Consider the following 25,016-nt stretch of genomic DNA (forward strand, 5'->3'; position numbering starts at 1 on the left):
GTATATGAAATATATACGGCACATAATAAAAAAATTAAGACTAAAATATTTGTAAAAGTACAACGTTATGTTAGAAATGGGAAATCAAGACTCACCTTACAGGGTAACATATGAAATTAACTAACCTCTGATAAAGAAGTGCTTAGATATAAGACATAATAGGCAAATGTGGCTGCTTTGAAAATAATCAGTGAGGGCCACTGCTCTAGGGGAACATTCATTACTGTAGTTTTGAAGCGTCTACCCTATGGAACTCTTTACTTTGTTCTGGCAGTGAGGTTAAGGTGAAGGCCAAGGACTCATCTCGCTAGTCATGCTTTATTTTGTCATTACTAATTCTCTAGAATGAACTATAAAATGTTTCAATATGCTACAGCCTCTCATTGCTTCAACTGATTTTTGTCCTTTGACACTGAGTTGACGAACGGTTTTGATTTTAAGCCCATGCCACGTCCTTCTTTATCTCTGTCGATATTGTTTCTTTTTGCTCTTTTAATTTTAATTGTACTCACAAGTAGCTCTTGTTTCCTCTTTGCGGTGTTGCTCTTTCTTATTTCCAGCTGTAAATGTTTGTAACTTGTGCAAGCTACATTTGCTTGTGAAGAGCTGTCTATGCCATATTTATTTATTTTATCTTTACAGGTTTGACATATTCATCTTTCCAGAAAAATGGAGGCATGTAGTGCAGTGATTAGTTCTACTGTTAAATGGATTCAGAATTGTGGGTTTAAATCCCACACCCTGTTCTTGCCTGTGTGAAATTTGCACATTTTCCCCAGTTCCTATGAAGAATTTCCACTCACCTCCCTAAGTGGGTTAAGGCCAGCTCTGAATTAGCTGAAAGGGGTGTATGAAAAGACCATGTAATGGACTGGCGCCCTGTCCAGAGCTGTTTCCTATCTTTTGCCCATTGATGCCAGGATAGGCTGTGCCACACCATAAATATGGTCTATCTTTATGAAGGCAAGGGTTGGGTAGGTTTTCACCTAATTTGACGATTATTAATGATATAACAAGATCCGCTATGCTTAAGGAGATGGGGGAGAAGAAGACTGTGGATGGTCCTTGGCATGAAGATATATAGAAGGTGATCCAAACTTGAAATCAGAAAGTGGGGAAGCCTAAGTTTGGTGTCTTTATCTTGCAGGCATTTGTGACAAGATTCAAATACTGTGGATGAGCGTATTATGCTGTTCTGGCCACTATACTGAGAGGAGAGGCTGGTAACTCCTTCAGGTTAAGCAGAGAATTAAAGGGGAAAGTATGGAAAATTTTTCAGTGGAATATTTTTGAATGCTCTTACAAGATGGACACAAACTTTTAAATACTCTTCTTTTATGGGTGAGATGAAACAGGAACTGAAGACAATTATGGAGGTGTTGGAAAGTAGATTGTTTTATTGAAACACCTGTAATGTAACTTATCAATTATGCTTTAGTATAGCTAGAAATGCATAGGGCCTACACAAAGTATTCATGCCTTTGGAAGTTTTCACATTTTATTCTTATGCAGCATTGAATCATAATGGACTTAATTTGTTTGTTTTTTTTGACGTTGATGTCTGCAAATTGATCTAAATTAATTACACATATAAAACATAAACCATTTGATCACATAAGTATTCACTCCCTTGCAGCCAGTATTTAGTAGATGCACTATTGGTAGCCATGACAGCCTTGAGTCTCTGTGAACAGGTCTCTATCAGCTTTGCACATCTGGACTTTGGCGTATTTCTCCCTTCTTTTTAGTAAATCTCCTCAAGCTCTACCAGGCTGTATGGGGATGGTGAGTAAACAGACTTTTTTTTTTTATAAGTCCAGTCAGAAATTCCCAACTGGATTGAGATATGGACTCAGTCACTTCAGTACATTAACTTTGTTATTTTTGAGTCATTCCAGTGTAGCTTTGACTTTATGCTTGGGGTAGCTGTCATGCTGGAAAGCAATTCTTCTCTCAAGGTGTGTCTTTCTTGCAGACTGCATTAGGTTTTCCTCCAGGATTTCCCCTTATTTTGCTGCTTTCATTTTACCCACTAAAATCATGTAGAGAAGCATCCCTATAGCATGATGCTGCCATCACCATGCTTCACAGTGGGGATAGTGTGTTTTTGATAATGTGCAGTAGGCAGCGGTGTTAAGTGTGACAGCCAAAAAACCTCAATTTTAATCTCATCAGACCTACAGAAACTTCTATCAGCTGGCTTCACAGTTTTCCATGTGCCTTCCGGCAAACGCTAGTTGGGATGTCAGTCAGTCAATCAGTCATTGTCCAACCCGCTATATCCTAACACAGGGTCACAGGGGTCTGCTGAAGCCAATCCCAGCCAACATAGTGCGCAAGGCAGGAACAAAACCCCGGGCAGGGTGTCAGCCCACTGCAGTAGTTGGGATGTCACATGGTTTTTTTTTTTTTTAATGGATTTCTCTTTGCCACTCTCCCAAAATGCTGCAACTGGTGAAGCACCAGGGCAACAGTTGTTGTACATACTACCTCTCCAATCTTATCTGCTGTATCTTGTAACTCCTTCAGAGTTATCATAGGCCTCTTGTTGGCCTCCTTCACTAGTCTCCTTCATTTTTGTGGACAGCCTGTTCTAGGCAGATTGACAGCAGTGCCGTACTCTTTCTGTTTCTTAATGACTGATTTAACTGGACTCCAAGGGATATTCAGCAACTTGGGTATTTTTTGTTCTCATACCCTGGCTTGTGCTTTACAATCATCTCTCAACGGAGTTGCATGGAGTGTTTCTTCATTGTGTACGTTAGGCCATGATACTGACTCACCACAAGCTGGACCTTTCAAAAAAAAAGGTCAATTTATATGTCAATCAATTGAACCCCCTTTGTCTGCAGACAGTTGATTTCCATTGCACTAATTGTGTGACTTCTAAAACCAACTGGCTGCACCAGTCATGATTTAGGTGTGTCTTCACTGAATACTTATACAATCAATTATATTTATTTTATAGTTGTAGTTAATTTAGACCACTTTGCAGTGATCTTTCATTTCAACATTAAAGAGCCTTTTCTTCTATTGATCAAGGTCAACAAAAAAACAATTCAAATGCAATGTGATTCAATATTATATAACAATAAAATGTAAAAACTTCCAAGAGGTGAATACGCTTTATAGGCACTGTACATTTAAGAAGACAAGACTTTGTCTGATTACTTTGATTATTGATGGGGTGCTCTGTGTGTTTGATGCCTTGCAAAATAGAAAGACCACAGGATTCCCATGGGCAGTTACTGGCAAGTTCCAAATGGACTGGAACCATTACACTCTGAATTAGACTTAGTGGGTTTGAGAATGACTGATTGGCCTTTTCTTTAAGCAATGACCAGCTCAAGATGAGACAACAATTCATCACAATGGGTACACCCTATACTCAATAATCAGCGTGACATGTTTGGACTATGTGTCTAGTGTCTAAACATGGGAAGAGCATGCCAACTCTACACATAATGTTAGCAATGGAGAAAAGAGTACAAGTGATCTGAGATGACAAACCTGCCTGTTAAACCAATTATGAAGTCTGTTTTGGAAAATATATAAAATTTTGTCTAAAGATATCTTTAATCAAGTAATTGTTTTGAGGAGTGGAGAAAAACAGCAGACACAGATCAGATTGTTTAACTAAACAAGTGAGCTACAGGCTCCACAATTTAACGCTGTCGTATCGCTTCTGTCCTTGTTAGCGTCTGATGTTTTGCTGAGGCAGTGCAGTAGCGCTCTCCCGCTTCCACAACACTAAAGAACAAAAGTGTCTCCACAGCACTGAACTTACAACACAACTATAAATCCATTCCAGGGGCCCCATTTAATTCTCAAAAGCCTGTGCACATACATCCACTAATTGTAAAATGTGCGAACAGATAATTCACACATAGGAGACTAAAAAATGGTTGCTATTACAATGAGAAAATAATATGGTAATGAATATTTTTTTATGTTTTTCAAACACTTGTATCAAATTTTTATAAGAGACTACGTAGTCGCACACAACTTTTTGATTTGTTTAAGCTGTTGGAAAATGTTCCCCTTTTCAGGGACTTATTTTCTGTAGATAAAGAGTTACGAGAAATCAGAGTGGTTTTCAAATGAGGACTGACCGGCCAGAGTTAAATAGGGCCATCTTTCAGCTCCCTTTGCGCTTGCTCTGATCATTGTTATTATGACATTGTGCTTGGTGTATTCAGGCTTCTTTGGAGGCTATCAGCCCACTTCAGCTCAGACAGCCTTTTATAGAGGCTTTATACAGGTTGTTCTGAAAGCAAGAGCCGAGCACAAAAGCAGTCTGCTGGGAATTTCGTGCAGGCCCTGTTTGGCTGCAACCCTAATATAAATAATACAATAAAACACACATTGGTCCTGGTAGATTCATCCACAGCTCAAACTTCTCTAGAGTTGGACATTTGGCATTCCACCGGCAGATGAGTACATATGCATTTAATTAACACACCAAATCTATTATTTAAAAGGAAAGCCTATTATGATTTTTTATTCTGATTAGAGTTGTTTTTTCCTGCATTTGGCTTATTTGTTTTGCACAGCTGAAAACAAAAACAGAACATTAAAATAGATTTCTTCTTTTTAGTATGACATAAACATGCAATATTTATGTCATACTAAGCATACACTAAAGAAAGTTATGGAATGCAAATAATCTAACCAGTAATACAGCAATCAAAATAAAAAATATGTTTTTTTTTTATATTTGGCCTCAATTGAGGGAAACAAGCAAAAAAAGATAAATGACAAATAATTACAAGAATTTTATACATTTAGAGCACAAGCGAATCACTCAGGTTCACACACTGAGGCAGAGTTGAGCCTTTAACTAGAAATCTTGTGATTTAAAGAAGTTTCACTATCTATCTATCTATCTATCTATCTATCTATCTATCTATCTATCTATCTATCTATCTATCTATCTATCTATCTATCTATCTATCTATCTATCTATCTATCTATCTATCTATCTATCTATCATGCCATATATATGTATTTCACATACATACTATATTTCAAACAAGTATGTATCATATGCATTTTTCATTTCACATGTCTATAATCTTCATAAAATGATTGTTTCAATATACTGTAATAGGTAAAATTCTACAAAAAAAATACTTAACTATCAAATGCTGCATAAAGGTGCTGTGGAGAAGCCTATGACCTCTTTCATTGCACATCAATGCATTTGCCCCCGGACAGAATGAAAATGAAATACTTCTTGTTGTAGTGAATTGTCACAAAAATAAGCTAAATGGCTTTCTCATTTTAGCCGTAAAAATACAGCTTAAAAGAAAAAATTGCTCCTACTTAACAATGACATACTGATTTCATGTCTGCATTTCTAAGGCTCCAAGAAAACATTTATCCTCAGAAGCAACACAGAGTGATTGTCAAAGATATTTCTATGGTTAATGTGCTAAAATTCGGAATTGTCATCTCTCTTGATTAACCCCTGGATGGTTTGACAGGACCATTTACAGGCAGACAAGTCATGCCACAACACCTTCACCCTTAAATATCGACTCAAATATGACATCTAACTCTGAGGTGTACATCGTTACACAGAGCTGTAACCGCAGTGGTGCCCTGAACTCTCCCTCCAAAAAGACTGTAATCTTTTTAATTAGGTCTCCTCGGCGAAGCTATCCCTCTAAATCCTTCATTCTAACATCAACACAGTGGAAGCCACTGACATCACTTTAACAGTGCATTAGTGAATCTGAATTAGGGAAGGGGGGGGGGGGGGGGGGGGGGTGTGTTGTCCTTATAAATGCCCCCAAGACAGAAAAACTCAATAAATCTCTTTGTACACCTGCCAGTAATTTAAAAAATATAATCCTCACCTTGATGTAGTCATTTTAACTTCACTCAGTGCTATTATTACCGGACTTTAAAACCAAAATTATTTGCAGCTGTGTGTTGAAATCTTTGATTAGCCTTTTCATTCAAGTAATTTTATGCAAATTTAGTTCTATTATCTACTTAATTAAAAAGTCCCTGAATAGGACACTTCATTTTGCTAGAACTATGGCAAGAAATGCTGTCAACACCCTTATTTTTCCTTAGTTACCTTCAGTCATTTGCATAAGTATGTAAGGAAGACAGAATAGTGGCACTAAATGTGTTTACTCAACTGAAGAAAACATCAAGTAAAACAGCTGCTTATAAAACCCAGCTGGTGCTGAATTCAAGTACCGTATTATTCTGGAGAGCAGGATTGATTTATTAAACAAAACAAAAAGTGTACAAGCCATACAAACTATCTAATCGGACAGCCATAAAATGAAAAGGACTTTTTAAATCTGCCTGCCACAGGAACGTTGATTAAGTAGCTACAACACAGAAGTGTGCACAAAAATATACACATTCATAAAGCAATTTTTTGAGTATTACAATACTGACAAGCAAGTACTGCACATTAACACATTGACTTAATGTGCTTCATTTTGCCATCGACCCAACACAAAATGATGCAGTTTTCTTACCTATGTTCCTGCCCTGATAAGATCCCTTAGGCTGTTAGTGCTTGCTGTTGGTCAGACCTTTACTGTTGGTTTTTCCACAGACCCTGACACTGTCTCCTGTTTCAGGAAGCAACTTGATATTGGGAACAGTAAATACAGATGACACTAAAAGAAAGAAAGACAAGCACAATAGTTATTTTAGTTGTTCTTTAAATCTCACTGAATACATTGAAACCTTTCTAACATAATAAGCAAAAGGAAAGACAAAAATTAAAATGGAATGTCTGAACTGAAGGAAAAAGTTGAATTCGTGCATTTTACAGGACCTGGCACATGGCACATTTTATTCCTCAGCCTTTTTTAGTGTTCTATAACGTCACAAAATTTTTATAATCAGAAAAGTAGATTTTACAAAACTGTTTAAAGAATGGAAAACATATCTGACATTGATGACAGAAGATATATCACTATCTACTGTATAAAAAATATTTGTTTGGTAATGTTAATCTTTTAACCTAGAAATTACTTCAACAAGTGAAAGTTCTCTGCACGTTTATGTGTGTTTGTGCTCCATTTTTGCCCACACCCTTAAAACATGCATCTTAGTGCATTTTAAAGTACTGCTGTTTCACTGAACTAGCATCCTGGAGTCAAACGCAGTGACAGCTGGTTGCTGTCTGTGTTGAGTTTCCATGTCCTACCTGTCTCCATGTGTTTTATTACTCTACAAACTCTGATTTTATTCCTGCATCCTAAAAACATGTGTGTCATGCCAACTGACCTTTCATGAGTGTGGGTGCCAATGTCAAAATAGGTTATAGACTCATAGTAGTTAAATGGATCAGCACTGAGATAGATAGATAGATAGATAGATAGATAGATAGATAGATAGATAGATAGATAGATAGATAGATAGATAGATAGATAGATAGATAGATAGATAGATAGATAGATAGATAGATAGATAGATATTTTATTCATACCCTCAAGGAAATTCAGGTGTCTAGTAGATCAAACACAAATAAATACTAAAAAAGTACAAATGGGCTAATTGGGATTATTGCTTTTTCTCCAGTGTGAATATTCTGCGATGGACTGAGGTCCTGTCCACTGGTGTTTCCTCTCATATACCTGATTCTACCCGATGACTATAAATTACTGAAGGCTAATCATGTTTGAAAAATGGAAGGATGGATTTAGTGTAAGCTGCTACGACTCAGCTGCTGAAGGACATAAAAAGAAAGTTGTGTTTCAAATTCAAAAACACCACACAAACTAAGCTATAAGCTGTTGATGTCAAAACCCAGCACAGCAGTAAAGACAGAAGCAGAATTTTATTTCGTAAAGTGCAATTTCTGTTAGTAACACAAATAGCAAAATGAAGGCAACATAGGTTAAAATCTGCTTTGCATAGTGATCTTATTCTTTTCAGCTGCTCCCGTTAGGGTTTGTCACAGCGGATCATCTTCTTCCATATTTTTCTGTCCTCTGCATCTTGTTCTGTTACACGCATCACCTGCATGTCCTCTCTCACCACATCCATAAACCTTCTCTTAAGCCTTCCTCTTTTTCCTCCTTCTGCCTTTCCTCTTTCCTTTCCTCCTCCTCTTCATCCTTAGCATCCTTCTCCCAATATACTCAGCATCTCTCCTCTGCACATGTCCAAACCAACGCAATCTTGCATCTCTGACTTTGTCTCTCAACCATCCAACTTGAGCTGACCCTCTAACATACTCATTTCTAATCCTGTCCATCCTCATAACACCCAATGCAAATCTTAACATCTTTAATTCTGCCACCTCCAGCTCTGTCTCCTGCTTTCTGGTCAGTGCCACCGTCTCCAACCCATATAACATAGCTGGTCTCACTACCGTCCTGTAGACTTTCTCTTTCACTCTTGCTGATATTCGTCTGTCACAAATCACTGCTGACGCTCTTCTCCACCCATTCCACCCTGCCTGCACTCTTTTTCACCTCTCTTCCACAATCCCCATTACTCTGTACTGTTTATCCCAAGTACTTAAACTTATCCACCTTCGCCAACTCTACTTCTTGCATCCTCACCATTCCACTGACCTCCCTCTCATTTACACACATGTATTCTGTCTTGTTCCTACTGACCTTCATTCCTCTCCTCTCTAGAGCATATCTCCACCTCTCCAGGGTCTCCTCAACCTGCTCCCTACTATCGCTACAGATCACAATGTCATCGGCAAACATCATGGTCCATGGGGACTCCTGTCTAATCTCGTCTGTCAACCTGTCCATCACCATTGCAAATAAGAAAGGACTCAGAGCCGATCCCTGATGTAATCCCACCTCCACCTTGAATGCATCTGTCACTCCTACTGCAGACCTCACCACGGTCACACTTCCCTCATACATATCCTGCTCAACTCTTACATACTTCTCTGCCAATCCCGATATCCTCATACAATACTCCTCTCGAGACACCCTGTCATATGCTTTCTCCAGGTCCACAAAGACGCAATGCAGCTCCTTCTGGCCTTCTCTAAACTTCTCATGCCAAGCATCCTTCTTGCTATCATCCCTACAACATCTGCTGTAGTTTCCCAACTGTCTGTTAATTCTTCACTACCACCCAGTGCCTGTTTCACCTTCTCCCTAAACTCAACCTTGCAGTCTTCCTTTTTCAACTTCCACCATTTGATCCTTGGCTCTGCCCTCAATCTCTTCCTCTTCTTGATCTCCAACGTCATCCTACAGACCACCATCCTATGCTGCTTAACTACACTTTCCCCTGCCACTACTTTGCAGTCTTCAATCTCCTTCAGATTGACTCTTCTGTATAGGATGTAATCTACCTTTGTGCATCTTCCACCACTCTTGTATGTAACCCTATGTTCCTCCCTCTTCTTAAAATACGCATTCACCACAGCCATGTCCATCCTTTTGGCAAAATCCACTATCCTCTGACCTTCTTCATTCCTCTCCTTGACACCATACCTACCCATCACCTCCTCGTCTCCTCTGTTCCCTTCACCAACATGTCCATTGAAATCCGTTCAAATCACCATTTTCTGTCCCTTGGGTACACTGTTCATCACTTCATCCAACTCATTCCAAAAATATTCTTTCTCATCCATTGCACACCCAACTTGCAGGGCATATGCACTAACAACATTCATCATCACACCTCCAATTTCGAGCTTCATAATCATTATTCTGTCTGACACTCTTTTCACCTCCAAAAAACTCTTGACATACTTTTCCTTCAGAATAACCCCTACTCCATTTCTCCTCCTATCCACACCATGATAGAACAATTTGAATCCAACTCTGATCATCCTGGCCTTACTCCCCTTCCATTTAGTCTCTTGCAAGCACAATATATCAACCTTCCTTCTCTCCATCATATCTGCTAACTCTCTCCCTTTACCAGTCAAACTGCCAACATTCAAAGTTCCTACCCTCAGTTCCACTCTCTTTACCTTCCTCCTCTCCTCCTGCCTCCGGACACGTCTCCCCCCTCTTCTTCTCCTTCTTCTTCTTCGGCCAACAGTAGCCCAGTTTCCACCAGCACTCTGTTGGCTAACAGTACTGGTGGTGATCGTTGTTAACCCGGGGCTCGACCGATCTAGTATGGAAATTTGTATTGTTGTCCGCATATTGATTTGGCAAAATTTTACACCGGATGCCCTTCCTGACATAACCCTCCCCATTGGGGCCGGCACAAAGAAACACACTCTAGGCCTCACTGTCTTATCAGGTAGGAAGGCTTAGCCATTTGATCACTGTTTAAGACAATAGTGTCTCCAACACAAAACCCTCCACTACTCACTTCTCAAACTCTGTCATTCTCTATTACTAATTTCTGTATCCCTCTGACTACACTACCTCCTTGCTATCTGAACCTCCATCTTAAACCCCGACTACAAGCTCAAAGAGCCACTGGCTAGAAATGGTGTTAATACTCCACCAAGGGGCTACTTCCAGTGTCAGGAAAACACTCTGAGTCTCATAAGGCTTCACATTAAGAGTTCCCTTTAATGGTCTCAGGTACTTCTGCACCTGTAAACCCTCAATTCACAATTTAAAGGCCAGTTACTCTTGGTAGCTCCATGGCTGCTGACATCCATAATGTAGCACAGCTCCCCTTTCTTGACATATTAGAATTCTGCTATTATTTTCCAGGCCCCCCATGACCTTTCTCTCTCTCTCTCTCTCTCTAGCTCTCACTTTGGTACTCTCAGAGTAGGTACTTTCAGGGAGCCATATAAACACTAGCAGTACCTAATTATACACACTAGCACTTGGAGAAGATCTAGTCACCAGCTCTTCTTTTAAAGCAATGACTTTATCAGACCTACTTTCTATTATATGTCACTCCTCTGCCTGGTTTGTATGATGTACTCATGCTTATATGCGTTTTGGTCTGGTTTTTTCTTACTTCCTCAAACATGTGTGTTTCAGGTTAATTAGCGATTTCAAATTGGTCCTGTGTGGGTGTTTGCACGAGTAGGTTGTTTAATGACATTCACTCTACTATGGCTGTTTTCTGTTTTCTGTCTTGTGCCAAGTGCTGCTGTGATAGGCCCTGACCCCTTGAATTGGATTAAGCACTTTTGAGAATATTAAGTTAAATTATAATAAGGAATTCTGTCATGTATTGCAAGTATAAGAAAGGTTTTAATAAAGGTTGAGATAACTGGAATACTGATTGGCAAAACTAACAATAACAAAACGGGAATTCAATAGATTGAACATCAAAACAAAATGTAATCTGAAAACCAAAGTCAGAACAAACACACAGAGAATCATCAGCCTAGTTCAGTAATTGAAATACAGTATGTGCAATGAAATCTTTTTAGAGCATATCCATAACAAGAAAGTGGAAGATGCTGACCTTTATTCTGTCAACTTTTCCCATGTCCTTGGGCCATTACTTTTTCCGATTTATATTCATGACATTGATACTGGTATAGTGAGTAAACCTGTGAAACGCGCTGATGATACTAAAATTGGAGGAATGGCAGACACTGAGGATGCTACACAAAAAATTCCAAAAAACAAGGACAAGCGTCAGAACTGAGTGAACACTTGTTAAATACCAAAAATGCTACACGTGTGCAATAAGAACGCCAATTACAAATGCAAGATGAGTGGCATCATCCTAAAGGAAACAAACACTAAAAAAGAATTAGGGGCTTATGTTGACACATACAGTATTTTAATTGTCTCAACAATGTGCAGAAATTAATAAAAAGGCACATAAAATATTAGGTTATATTGTAAAAACTTCTAAATATAAATCTTGAAATGTTATGCATAGACCATATAATGCAGTTGAAGGTGTGCAGAGGATAGCAACCCAGGTGTATCCCAGGACTTAAGAACATGTCCTACTCTGACAGACTCATAGAATTAAACCTGTTTAGTCTCGAGCAGAGGAGACTGAGTGGGGACCTAATCCGGGTATTTAAAATCCTCAAAGAATTGATAAAGTAGATACTGCAGAATTCTTTCATCTTTATAGTGAATCACATACTCGAGGACATCAGTGGAAATTAAAGGGAAGTGCATTTAAGACAGAGAATTGTGGGACTCTGAACCAAATGAGAGAGACCTGTAGTTGAAGCAGAAACCGTGACAACTTTTAAGAAGTATCTGGATGAGATACTGAGACGTCTTAGCTATTAACTGAACAAATGGGCTTAATGGTCTCCTCTCATTTGTCATATATTTTATGTCCATACGTTCTTCAAAGTGATGATGTTACACGTCACACACATCCAGTCATCCTTCCAAGCAATAGCATTGAAACCAGAGGCAGCAAATGTCTCAAAATGGTGGCACCCATTCAAAAAACAAATGGTGCAGTGAGGGGTTTCAATTTATTTTATGATAATAAAGAATTTAAAATGGAAAAAAAAGATTCATTACCACTAGATACCTTAGTTGTGAATATCCCCAAAATCATGTTTTAGTTAATTTTATAGACCAAGGAATAGCTGCAGAAAATTATAAACAAAACCGAGACCATGATAGTGTTTAGAAATAAAATTTACAAACTAATATATAAAAGTAATACATAAACAGTTCACTGTGGATTTTAATAATCATTCCGACAGAGTTTAAGAAATGGTTATTTCCATTTAGTAGGATATAAGAAGACTCAGTAAAAGTTGACTGAGGAAATGGCAATAAAGTTTTCTAAATCACTCAAAGTACATTAAGCTTCAGAAGCTCTCACATACAGTACCAGAATAATATGCTGTACAGTATATGGGGCAAGCAGTGGAGACACTAAGGTGATCCTTTTCAGAGTATTATAGCTAAAGAGCGGGGCTTTAAAGATTGATTTTGCAATGGACAGGCAACTTAGCCAACAAAGGGCTTATATGGTCATGGTATTTGTGAAGAGTCAGACTAATGCTGACAATTTGGACAATTTGTAGTCTGTTTATTTTTCTTATATGAAGATGATTGAAGACACAGCTGCAGTAATTCAAGCAAGAAGTAAAGGAGGAATGGCAAGTATTTCTGCATCTGAGGCAGGCTCTTAAAAATATTATGTACAAGGTAAAATGAGATTTAAACAGCTGCTAAAATGTGTAATTTAAACTTTAAGGCATTACGAACAATAATCGAAATCTGTAGACAACAGACAATATAGACCCGTTTGGTATAACATATGATTGATCTGTCTTTTTTGATGTATGTGGTGATCTCAAAGAAAAAAGTATGTCTACCTAGTTATTTAGACAGTAATATGTCCATGAACAAGATGAATCCTGGAGTGAGCTGTGTAGAGGCATCACAGTATATGAAGGTAACACGAGGACCTTGGCTAAGTTGAAACATATTAAAAAAAATGCATAAGAAAGCTTGGAAATATCTTGTGGGAAATAGAATTTATCTCAAAGAAAACAGTCTGCTTTCAGCCTGAAATGGGGAACACATCCTACAATAGCAAGGTTCTAGTTATGACAGTATAATTCATAAGCTTTATGGGAGGAATATTGAGTCAGACAAAGGGAGCCCAGTTGGTACTGTGGCAACAGTACTCACAAGGTCATTTGTGACAGTGAAGTACATCGCGAGACTGTCACTGTAATAAACTTGAGTTTTTGAGGGGAAAAAATAAATGAGATTTTTTTTTAAACAATTTGGTAAAAGAGTAGTAATGCCAAATCTATTGATATGAAATTTTACAGTCCTCGGCTAAAATGACTAAATGACTGCTTAAGAGTAAATGCAATGAAAAAACAATTTCAGATATTGGCAACTGCTTACTTCACATAAAACCACAGCAGAAGGCAACATATCGGCTATACTTCTTGGCTCACTTTACACAACAAAGCTCAATAATGTGTCAGCATATTAAATAATCTGAATGGAGACAGAGTATAAAATGGACAGATCTTTTACATATTAGGTGATTTTGAATTTTGTGTTTTGTGACTCTGGTACATAAATACTAGTGACAAGCAAAACCTATGGAGTTCACTTCTCCATGAGTTTGGTGAAATCATGACAAATGTTCAGGAACTTCACCAAACTCCATGCAATGCAGTCATTGGAGTCATTGGAGAAGGAGGAAATGAAGTAGTTTTGACTAGCCTGTAATGGTGCAGTGATGCTGTAATTATCCCTGAGTACCACAGAAGCGTCTATGCTTATTGTGACCAAAAATGTGATCTGAAAGACCATTAAGGCAGACAGTGCTGACTACTGCGTACCACCATGCCTCACACAACAAAAGACACAGATAAAATTATAACTACAAACAAAATATAACAGATGGCCACAAACTAGCAATAAGTAAAAAAAAATCATATACAGTGATCCCTCGCTATATCGCGCTTCGCCTTTTGCGACTTCACTCCATCGCGGATTTTATATGTAAGCATATTTAAATATATATCGCGGATTTTTCGCTGCTTCGCGGGTTTCTGCGGACAATGGGTCTTTTAATTTCTGGTACATGCTTCCTCAGTTGGTTTGCCCAGTTGATTTCATACAAGGGACGCTATTGGCAGATGGCTGAGAAGCTACCCAACTTACTTTCTCTCTCTCTCTCTCTCTTGCACTGACGTAGGGGGGTGTGAGCAGGGGGGCTGTTTGCACACCCAGACGATACGGACGTTGCTACCTTCTGTGTGCAGCTGCTTCCTGAAGGCCATGCTGCACGGTGCTTCGCATACTTAAAAGCTCAAAGGGCACGTATTGATTTTTGACTTTGTTTTTCTCTCTCTCTCTCCCTGCTCCTGACGGAGGGGGTGTGAGCTGCCGCCTTCAACAGCTTTGTACTGGCGGTGCTTCGCATACTTAAAACAGCCCTATTTGATTTGTTTGCTTTTCTCTCTCTGACGCGCACTCCGTTGAAGAAGAAGATATGTTTGCATTCTTTTAATTGTGAGACAGAACTGTCATCTCTGTCTTGTCATGGAGCACAGTTTAAACTTTTGAAAAAGAGACAAATGTTTGTTTGCAGTGTTTGAATAACGTTCCTGTCTCTCTACAACTTCCTGTGTTTCTGCGCAAATCTGTGACCCAAGCATGACAATATAAAAATAACCATATAAACATATGGTTTCTACTTCGCGGATTTTCTTATTTCGCGGGTGGCTCTGGAACGCAACCCCCGCGATGGAGGAGGGATTACTGTAATTGGATTCATACAGTTTCAGAGTACACACATTAGCCATGCCATGAAGCGATGGCGTGGGAATTGGCTCAATCCATTGTTGGAAATAGTGGCAATGAGTGCAGTGGTAATATCTTTGTTGTTTCTCTGTGCAGATACTTGGCAATTTTTTCTTCCATGAAGAAGATAGAAATGCCTTTGAACAGTAATAAATCTGTTGCTATTATAACTATTTCGCAGGGTCACCTGTGTTTTCTTTCTTAGGAAGGGGTGTAAGGCTTGTTTTGGATCATAGCTTCAGCATATGGCTAATTATGTGAGCAAATCACAAGAGATCAGTGTTATACATCCGGTGGCATATACTCTGAATAATCTTAGTATGGCCAGCTAGTGCAACCCTCAAATAAAAATACTGCAAGGATTTCTTTTTAATGCACGCAGGGTGGAAGACTGGGTTACTGGTCAGGTCATGACATCACACATGTCCTAAAGCAACTAGGCATGGATCTTACAGTACACCTGCATGGAAGTTCTGATTGTGACTGTTAGAGCTCTATGATGTCATGCTGGCCTTGCAAAGCGTCATGAGGTGAATTTACAGGAAAATATTTGACCACTGGGAAATACAGTATATTCACTGCAAAAAATGCTTTGGCAAATTTTGTTGATCAACACTACTAAATACCCATTACTTAACTATGACACTTATATAGTATGAATTAATTATATACACGAAGGGGGACTCACAAATTCCTGGAATTGTTAAAAAAAAAGACCATGATTATACAACTGACAGCAATTCCCTTTCAGTCACTGTAAAAATAATTCCCTTAGATGCAATACATTTGTCCCAGCATTTAAGAAATACTTCCTCTAGTCATCATTTGTTACTGTTTCTAGAGCCTCCTGTAATTTTTTTCCTAGATTTCTAACACAGTACCAATTTGTCTTCCCTTCCATCTCAATTTTAATTGTGGACACAAATAGAAGTGACAGGTGAAATTTGGCGAATTCAGGGGTGCAAAGTAACAACCACATTGTTTTCGAGGTGTGCTGCCAAGCTGCAAAATCTGTGTGCACATCTGCTCCAGATATTTTTTATCCTGATGCTTTCCTGAAGATACCTCAGCAGGTCAGTGTAATATTGCTGATTAATAGTGTCTTCATAGGGAAACTCTTTATTAACAAATCCATCAATTGATAAAAATGCGAACCTCATTCTGTAATGCTTGAAGTCGAAGAAAATAGCTGCCGATACTACGTTTTGGATGCTCTGTAAATGCTTGTTGGTCTCCCTTTAAAGTTCACAGATGTGAATTTACATGTAAACAATTTTGGAGTGTAGTGGAGAGGGGAGGTGAGGCATCCTGGTTGAAAGTAAGAAGATGTGCGTGTAAATGTAAGCGATTTTGGAGGGCAGGTTGGGATCCCCTTTCAAAGGGAGTAAATTAAAGTATATATTACCATAAGTAGCTTGTGGAAGACGCATTAAACTTAAACTTATGGTCTCTGCCCCCCCTTGTCTTGGACCCGAGAACGCCACTTTCTCCACTGCTTCTCACCTTCGGACATCTGCAGTCATAGCCACAGTGCCTGGCACCATCACTAAAGGATTATAGTGTATTTTCTAACCATTGAATTTTGCATCTTCCTTCAGGTTAGTCTAAGTGTCAGTCTCTTCTGCTGCATCACTCATTTGCTAATAGCCACCTCTAAGTGCAGAGCAGAGCCATGTAAGTCAGAATAATATTAATAATTATCGACAAATAAAAAAACATGTCAGCTAATTTTCTTTTTTCTATAACATCACCAAATTTCAATCAAATCAGTCAAAGCATCTTTGAAATTTTGGGGTACTTAGTTTTTCGATTGTAGGGTGTTCCTTTACCCCCAAAATACTGATATCTTTAAATGTCCTTTCTTAGTGGATGGATACCTACCAGTCTTTTATTGAACAGGAAATAGTGTTTTTGTTAATGAGTGAGTGACTGAATGAGTCAGTAAACTTTGTATCATATATATATATATATTGTGGCGGACAGCTGGGTCCCATGCCCGGCAGGGACGCCCCTGCTGCTTATGTTCCGGGGGAGCAGCCATGGACAGCTCAGCACCTTGCCCAGGTCGCTTGGTGGCAGTCCCTGGCCAACGGTGATTCCCCAACCTCCCGCAGGGCTCCATGGGAGATAGAGTCCTCCACAGCTTGGTTGGGGCCCGGGGTGGCCCCTAGGGGGCGCTGTCTGGTTTCAACAGCCTGGCTGGACGACTCTTCGGCTCCACTCGGAAGTGCAATTAGGACCAGGTAGTCAAGCACCTGGAATGCTTCCGGGTGGGCTATAAAAAGGGCCAGCCACCACCACTCAAAGAGCCAGGGTCGGGAGGAGGAGGAGGACTACGCTTGCGGAGGAGTGGTGATAAAAGAAATGATTGTTGTGTAGTGTTGGGATAGTGCTTTATGGACTATGTATTGCCTGTGAGTCACAGGGGAAGACATGCACCCACAAGTGAAGAAAAATAAAATGTGTCTTTAGGTTATATGTGCCTCTGTGTCCATCTGTGTCAGGTTGGGTGCAATATAGCTCCTTTGTTACAATATATATATATATATATGTATATTGTACTGCGGTGGGTTGGCACCCTGCCCGGGATTGTTTCCTGCCTTGTGCCCTGTGTTGGCTGGGATTGGCTCCAGCAGACCCCCGTGACCCTGTGTTCGGATTCAGCGGGTTGGATAATGGATGGATGGATGGATGGATGTATATTGTAACAAAAGGTGCTATATGGGCACCTGACCCGACACAGATTCACACCAGAGGCATGTTAAAATAAATAAACTTTTATGTTTTCTTCACCTGTGGGGCACATCTTCCCCGTAATCCCCACAGGCACAACACAGTCTCAAGTGTAAATAAAGCACCCAAAACAAAGCAAAGCACACTCTTAATCTTCCTCCACCACTCCTCTCAGGCAACCTCGTCCTCCTCCTCCCGAATCTGGCTCCCGGACTGGTGGCTGCTGGCCCCTTTATAGTTCACTCGGAAGTGCTCCAGGTGCTTGATTGCCAAGTTCCAGCTGCACTGTGGTGAAAACACTGCCTATAAGGGCTCAGGAGTTCCAGCTGCAGCACCGCCTGGCGGCGCCTGCGGGACCCAACTCCAATTCCCATGGAGCCCTGCGGGAAACCAAGGCACCACTCCAACCCAGGGGGGCAGCCATCTAGTGTCCCGGGGGAGGTATTGCACAATCCATGGCTGCTCCTCCTGAACATATAACGAAGGTGTCCCGGCCAGTCATGGACCCCGGCCGTCCACCACTATATATATATATCAAGAGAGAGAGAGAAAGAGAGAGAGAGAGAGTTCAGGTGTCCTTAACTTTGGTCCTGGAGGACCCCAGTGGCTGCAGGTTTTCATTTTAACCCTTTTCTTAATTAATGCACTGTTTTTGCTGCTAATTAACTTCTTTTGACTCGGACTCCTTAATTTTCCTTTTCTTTAATTAGCAGCCAAACAATAATACTATACTGTGTAAAATGAACCAAAACATGACCAACAAACTGTGTCGATCATACAATATCTGAAAATAAAGAAAGATGAAGGTCTCAGGAATGCTGGTCTGCTCAGGTCCCCAAAACATTTTAACAGTGCTCTTAGAAAAGAGAAAATCAACAATTTTGGAAATGCAACAAGACATGAAATTAAAGAACGGGTTTAATTAACAGGAAGAATCAGAGCCTAATTAATCAATTGGTTAGAGTGAAATTGGTTGGAGTTTCAGGCCCTGACTTAGTTGGTCGTCTTTTAGCTCACTCACTTCACATTTCGTTTCCATTTGGGTGCCATTAAAGGAAAAAAATGAAGCAATTTAGAGGAACGATGAAGAAATTCAGGGGAAAGTCAATTAAAATTAATTCAAAAGAAGTTAACTAGCAGCAAAAGCAGTGCACTAATTAAGAAAAGGGTTAGAATGAAAACCTGCAGACCGTCATGTCAGACCGTCTATAATGTTTGACCAAAAACAATGTGGTTTTTGCTTTGCAACCTCTGGATTTGCCAGATATCACTTCTGTGAGGAGGCCCTAGACATGATAACAAAAGATGAGTATAGGAAATGTTCCTAGGAATGGGAGAAGCTGAGGACAAGTGTATTGCGTCTCAAGGAGAGTATTCTGAAGGTGACTAAATAAAATAAATGCTGGGAATCTTTGGGTCTCCTCTTATATATGTATGTATATGGTGGGTGTACAGTATACAGTATATACAGTTTACAGTATATATGTATATATATATATTTTTGTGTGTGTGTGTGTGTGTGTTTCCTTTCAGGACTACCCAAAAAAAGACATCAATCAATTGCAACTAGTGCAGAATGCAGCTGCTAGAATCTTAACTCGGAAAAGAAAATCCGAGCACATCACCTCAGTTTTGATGTCACTACACTGGTTACCGGTGTCATTTAGAATTGACTTTAAAATACTAATTATGGTTTACAAAGCCTTAAATAATCTCACTCCATCTTATATTTCGGAATGTCTGACACCTTACACTCCAAATCATAACCTGAGATCTTCAAATGAGTGTCTACTTAGAATTCCAAGAGCTAAACTTAAAAGAAGTGGTGAGCGGCCTTCTGCTGTTATGCACCTAAAATCTGGAATAGCTTGCCAATAGGAATTTGCCAGGCTAATACAATGGAGCACTTTAAAACACTGCTGAAAACACATTACTTTAACATGGCTTTCTCATATCTTCATCTTAGTTAAAACCTGATGCGCTGTATATTCAATTAATTATCATGATTATTCATGGTGGCTCCAAAATCTGTACTAACCCCTACTTTCTCTTCTGTTTCTTTTCCAGTTTTCTATGGTGGCAATCTTTTAGTACTTGCCTTAAATCTTACTTGTACATTGTCCCAGTTAAATGTACTGTATGTCTGGTTGAATTTGTGTGCATATAAATCAGTGATCGTGAGTCCTTCCTTCTGACGGTGTTTTGATGCTCCTGTATACATGTTGCGATTCTTTTTGACGTTTGTCCTATGTATGCCGCTGGGCAAGAACTGCATGGAATGCTATAAACTACATTTCGTGTCTCTACTGCCGATTTCTTGTTTTTGTCATTAAAAAGGACAGTGTGCAGATTGTTCGCAGGTTTGTGTGCTATTCTGATGCCTGATTTGGACAGGATACGTGCTGCTCCTTCTGACACTCCGTGATGATACGGAAGTATGTGCCAGGTGGGATGGGGGGTCAGATTGGAGTCAACTGTTTGCTGGGTTGTCTGGCATCTCCTATGTAGGCATTGTTTAGTGAATGTCTTTGGGTAGCCGTTTAAAGTGAAAAGATAGAAAAGATAGCATCTTTCATTCGTTTTTGTCTCCTTCCTATTACAATGGGTGTGAATTCTTCTGAATAAAGTCTTAATACAGCTCCATTTATGAGATGCTCGGTCATTGCTGGCGAAGTGTAATATCTTGTCTGAATAGCATTCCTTACGGTAGACACTTGTAATGAGGGTGGAGTCGTTACTTCTTTCAATGGAGATGTCCAGGAAATTGATGCTTTGGTTTGTTTCTTTTTCCATGGTGAATTGGATTGCAGGGAATATTGTGTTGATGTGGTTGTAGAAATAGTTCAGCTGGTCGTTTTTTTAATATGACAAATGTGTCGTCTACGTAACGTATCGAATTTTTATGTGCGAACTAAGATAGTGCCACGTTTTTTAATCGATGCATTACCAGTTCTGCCAGAAGCGCCGTCAGAAGGAAGGACTTACGATCACTGATTTATACGCCCACAAATTCAACCAGACATACATTTAACTGGGACAATGGACAAGTAAGGCTTAAGGCCAGTACTAAAAGTGCCAGAGAGCTGGCTGAATCTTGGCTATCAAACAAAAACGCCATTAACAGACATTTGGACATGAACTCAGCATATGCAAACTTAAGAAGAAGAACATCCTCATAATAAATAAAGCTCTACGACCAACACCCTCCTAACCTCACCTCATTACCCCCCACACACACACCCCCAAACCTAATTGTGTTATTTATTGCCTTTGATTCTTGTATGTCTAATCATTATCCTCTGATGACAGCTCCTGGCAGGAGCTGAAAGCTCAGGAATAAAAACTACTTTATGATACATGATTCATTCTCTCTGCAGTGGGTTGGCACCCTGCCCAGGATTGGTTCCCTGCCTTGTGCCCTGTGTTGGCTGGGATTGGCTCCAGCAGACCCCCGTGACCCTGTGTTCGGAATCAGCGGGTTGGAAAATGGATGGATGGATGGGTGGATTCATTCTCTCCCTTTGTGGATCTCCAACTACAAATATGCAAACCATATCACAAACCTTCGCTTACATATATATATATGTACCATATCATATGTATATGTATTGTCATACATGTGCGATTAGGGGGCAGCAAAAGGGCACACCGGATGGGGGTTTAAGACAGTGTATTAATGCTTTTCTCTTTTCCTCACCAGAAAACACGAAGAACTAACAAATTCTGCATCTTGAATACCATGCGAAAAAAAAACATCTCAATGCCTGGTTGTCAACTGTTTTATGCAAAATTGACCATTTGTATCAGTGTCAACTGAATATCTGGACCACAGACAGTATACGGGGACATATCCCCAACCCTTAATCTGTCTCTCTCGCATTTATTTCCTCACAATACATATATATATATATATATATATATATATATATATATATATATATATATATATATATATATATATATATATATATATATATACATACTTTATATGATTTTATTTAAACACAGGAAATCAGGAAATCGACAATTTCAAATGAAGAAACTTTTATACATATACTGATTACCCCTATCCTACCATTATTTACATATTAGACTATACATTAATATCATCTAAACCAAGAAATATTATATGACTTCTCATTTGAAAAATTAGGTTTTCCTCCTTACAGAAATCTTATTTGAAGAACATAGTTAAAGTGCTATGCATATATTATTAATCTAAGATTTTCGCACTTGTTTGTGTCCACACTGACCATTTTACACAATTAGCCAGGGGTTTTGTGTTTTGAAAGTGTGATATAAAAACATGGTTTGGCAATAACCAAAAAAGCTCTTTGCTTGGTATTTACATGGTTAAGTGTAACAAATTGTGTTTCATGTCTAGTTATAATTATCTTCTAGCAGCAGATACCATGCTCTTGCAGATCTCTTTTTTTCTCCTTTTTCTTTTTCAATGTCTCTTTTTTACTGTAGGCATTTAGTGCAGCCTTCATTTAAAAATAAAATTATTTCATCTTTATTCTTCCCTTCAAAAGACTCAGCTCCTGCCAGTGTTTAGCGTTATGCAAAGATGTGTTTCTGCCAATGAATATCGCCTTATAGTTATGCTTGTGCAAATAACCTGCTGTGAGCTGATAAAAGGATTAATACAGGAAAAATTCTTAATCTGTGAAATTACAAATTAAATTCTCATATTAAAATTACCACCCCTGAGGTATTTTCTTTCCTGCTTTTAATTCCCCTCTGGTGCTCTGCATATATTGTGCCCATTAATGACTCAGACAAGCCTCTCTCTGTTGGCAGCCTGCTACAGCGTGATAATGTGGAGGCATTTACTTCTCTGACAGATCTGGATTTAACCACTGACTGATAAAATTAAGTGGCAACTGTGTAATAAGCCTATATTAGTTGAGAACTCCTGGTATAATATTCAGACACACACGGCCCATGGGTTTATCAAAATCCTGGCTAGACGCAGTGATGGACAGTGATAATATAAAGACGTCACCAGCAAATGAATGGATTTACACTTCTTCTTAAACAAAGTGGAGAAGCACACAATCACATTTGGTTACAGTAAAATTAAATTCCCTCTATGAAAGTGACAATCATCCTAGGCACAGCTTTTCTGTGTAAGGTGCTGTTCTCTGTTGTGATTTGTTGTTCACTCCCTGTCCTAATAAGACATTTTATTTCCCTATTTCATAATTTTCAGTTCATGAATAGTTTGTATTTAGGGTACACCATTGAGAAATACACTTTTATTAATCTATCCATTGATCACTCTATCATCATATTGATCAATCCATCCATTCAACCATTTTTTCAAGCCTTTTTATCGGATAGCATCAACTTCTATTTGTATCTCCTAAATTGCATTATTTTTGATTGAATTCAATGAAAGTTTTAGATTAGACACATTCTTTTTCAAGTATAATTAAGGTACAGTGGATTCTGTGCATGTTACTATAAAGAAAATGGTAGCTTTGTCACTATAGATAACTTCGATGGGGTATCTGCTCATTTGAGAAGGTCTGTTTCCTATTATAAGTGGGCTATGTGACCCCACAGCTAGTAAGGTCCCCCAGCCCACATTAAGTAGAGGGGGGAAGAATTATGGAGGCTGCATAATTGGTATGCCCCTTAGGGCCATAAAAAGTGCAAAAAAGCACTGTGTTAGAGAAAGACATTTTAGGTGCTATCTGACTTTGACCACCACTTGTATAGAAGATCTATCAACCTCGTCATTAGTAATATGAGGAGAGCTGGACATTACCTCGAGCATTATATAAAGAACCTCTTTGTAAATTGTACAGACATCTCACAACACCATTGGTTAAAAGTACTCCACTTTATCACATATAGTTCGTAGTATATAAACCTTTATTAACAATTAGCAAAATAAGTGAAACTTTAAATGCCCATTACCAGACAGCTTGTGAAAATAACAGGAGTACCTGTCCATTCACAACAGAACAAAATGTTTCTGACAGTTTATTCTTAAAAGTGAACCTAAAACCACATTTCTAGGAGATGCAGAATTGCAGGCCTGTGCCTGTCATCGGGTAAATGAGTAACCTTGTTGACACCCTTTACGACACTGAAAACAAATTAACCCAGTTTTCTTTAGATGTGCTCATATCTAACAGACACACTGTCCTTGTCACGTCTGTCTGACCGCATGAAACAATTGGGCTCCCAGTGGGCTGATTTTGTCAAAATTTGGTACAATTGTTTATCAAGGAAATTATTTTGGAAAGTTCGGTTTTCACAGAGATATTTCAAACGTGGCTAACTGAAGACTTTTTTTGAAATCAGATTACATCTTGCCTGAAGAAGGGTCCTGAGTTGCCTTGAAAGCTTGCATATTGTAATCTTTTTAGTTAGCCAATAAAAGGTGTCATTTTGCTTGGCTTTTCTCTACATTTGAAATCAGACATATTCTCCTTTATAAGGATTTCCACAGTTATGAAATTGTCAGTGTTAAAACAGAGAAACATTCTGTGTGCAACAAACTCTGTCTTAATTTACTGTTTTAAATGTATCCTTTAGAGACGCTATTTCACCTTGTATTTTGTATATTTTCCTCCTTTACTCAGCCTGATGGCCTAACAAACCCCAAAGTCACGACCATTCTCCATTTTAACCTATTAAACCGGCTGCAGAGTCACACAAGCAGCAGGGAGAGCAGAGTCAGCTAACTACACAAATCTCTGCCACACCACCTCACCTCTCCAGCTATGTCAAGTCCTATGAGGTAATTTAAAAGATCTTTGTAACAGTAAAAGTAAAATATGCAAGCAAGGAAAGCAAAAGGTCACTTAAGTTATCTGGAAATTCATGGAAAGAGAAGTGGCTCAAGTAAGCCTCTAAGCATATAGAGAATAGGCATGTGCTCAGTATTTGTGTCACACTAAGAACATCCTCACGGCTGCATTATGTGCAGATTATAACCATTTAATATTTCTTTAATTGTACTTTAATTGTTTTATTAATCATCTACACAGTGTTGGTGTTTTCTCTGCCTGTACTGGTAAGTACTTCTGCACCAATCATTACTGTGTATTGTTGTTACAGTTAGTAGAAATATTTTGCCCAAAGTGCTTGCTTATTTTTGTTGTTAAAATAAAA

General features: G+C 39.0%; 1 protein-coding gene across 3 annotated transcripts in view; it reads right to left on the minus strand.

Annotated features, from left to right (window-relative positions):
- cdk14 (cyclin-dependent kinase 14) overlaps nucleotides 1-25,016 on the minus strand; it is an 868,117-nt gene that overhangs the window by 171,319 nt on the left and 671,782 nt on the right. For all 3 annotated transcript variants that reach the window (XM_028817112.2, XM_028817115.2, XM_028817113.2), the window contains one exon: nucleotides 6,504-6,647. In XM_028817112.2, the coding sequence (XP_028672945.1) occupies nucleotides 6,538-6,647 (110 nt within the window). In that variant the 3' untranslated portion in view covers nucleotides 6,504-6,537. The remainder of the gene's footprint in view (nucleotides 1-6,503; nucleotides 6,648-25,016) is intronic.

This window comes from Erpetoichthys calabaricus, chromosome 13 (assembly GCF_900747795.2).
Source record: "Erpetoichthys calabaricus chromosome 13, fErpCal1.3, whole genome shotgun sequence".
Taxonomy (NCBI): Eukaryota; Metazoa; Chordata; class Cladistia; order Polypteriformes; family Polypteridae; genus Erpetoichthys; species Erpetoichthys calabaricus.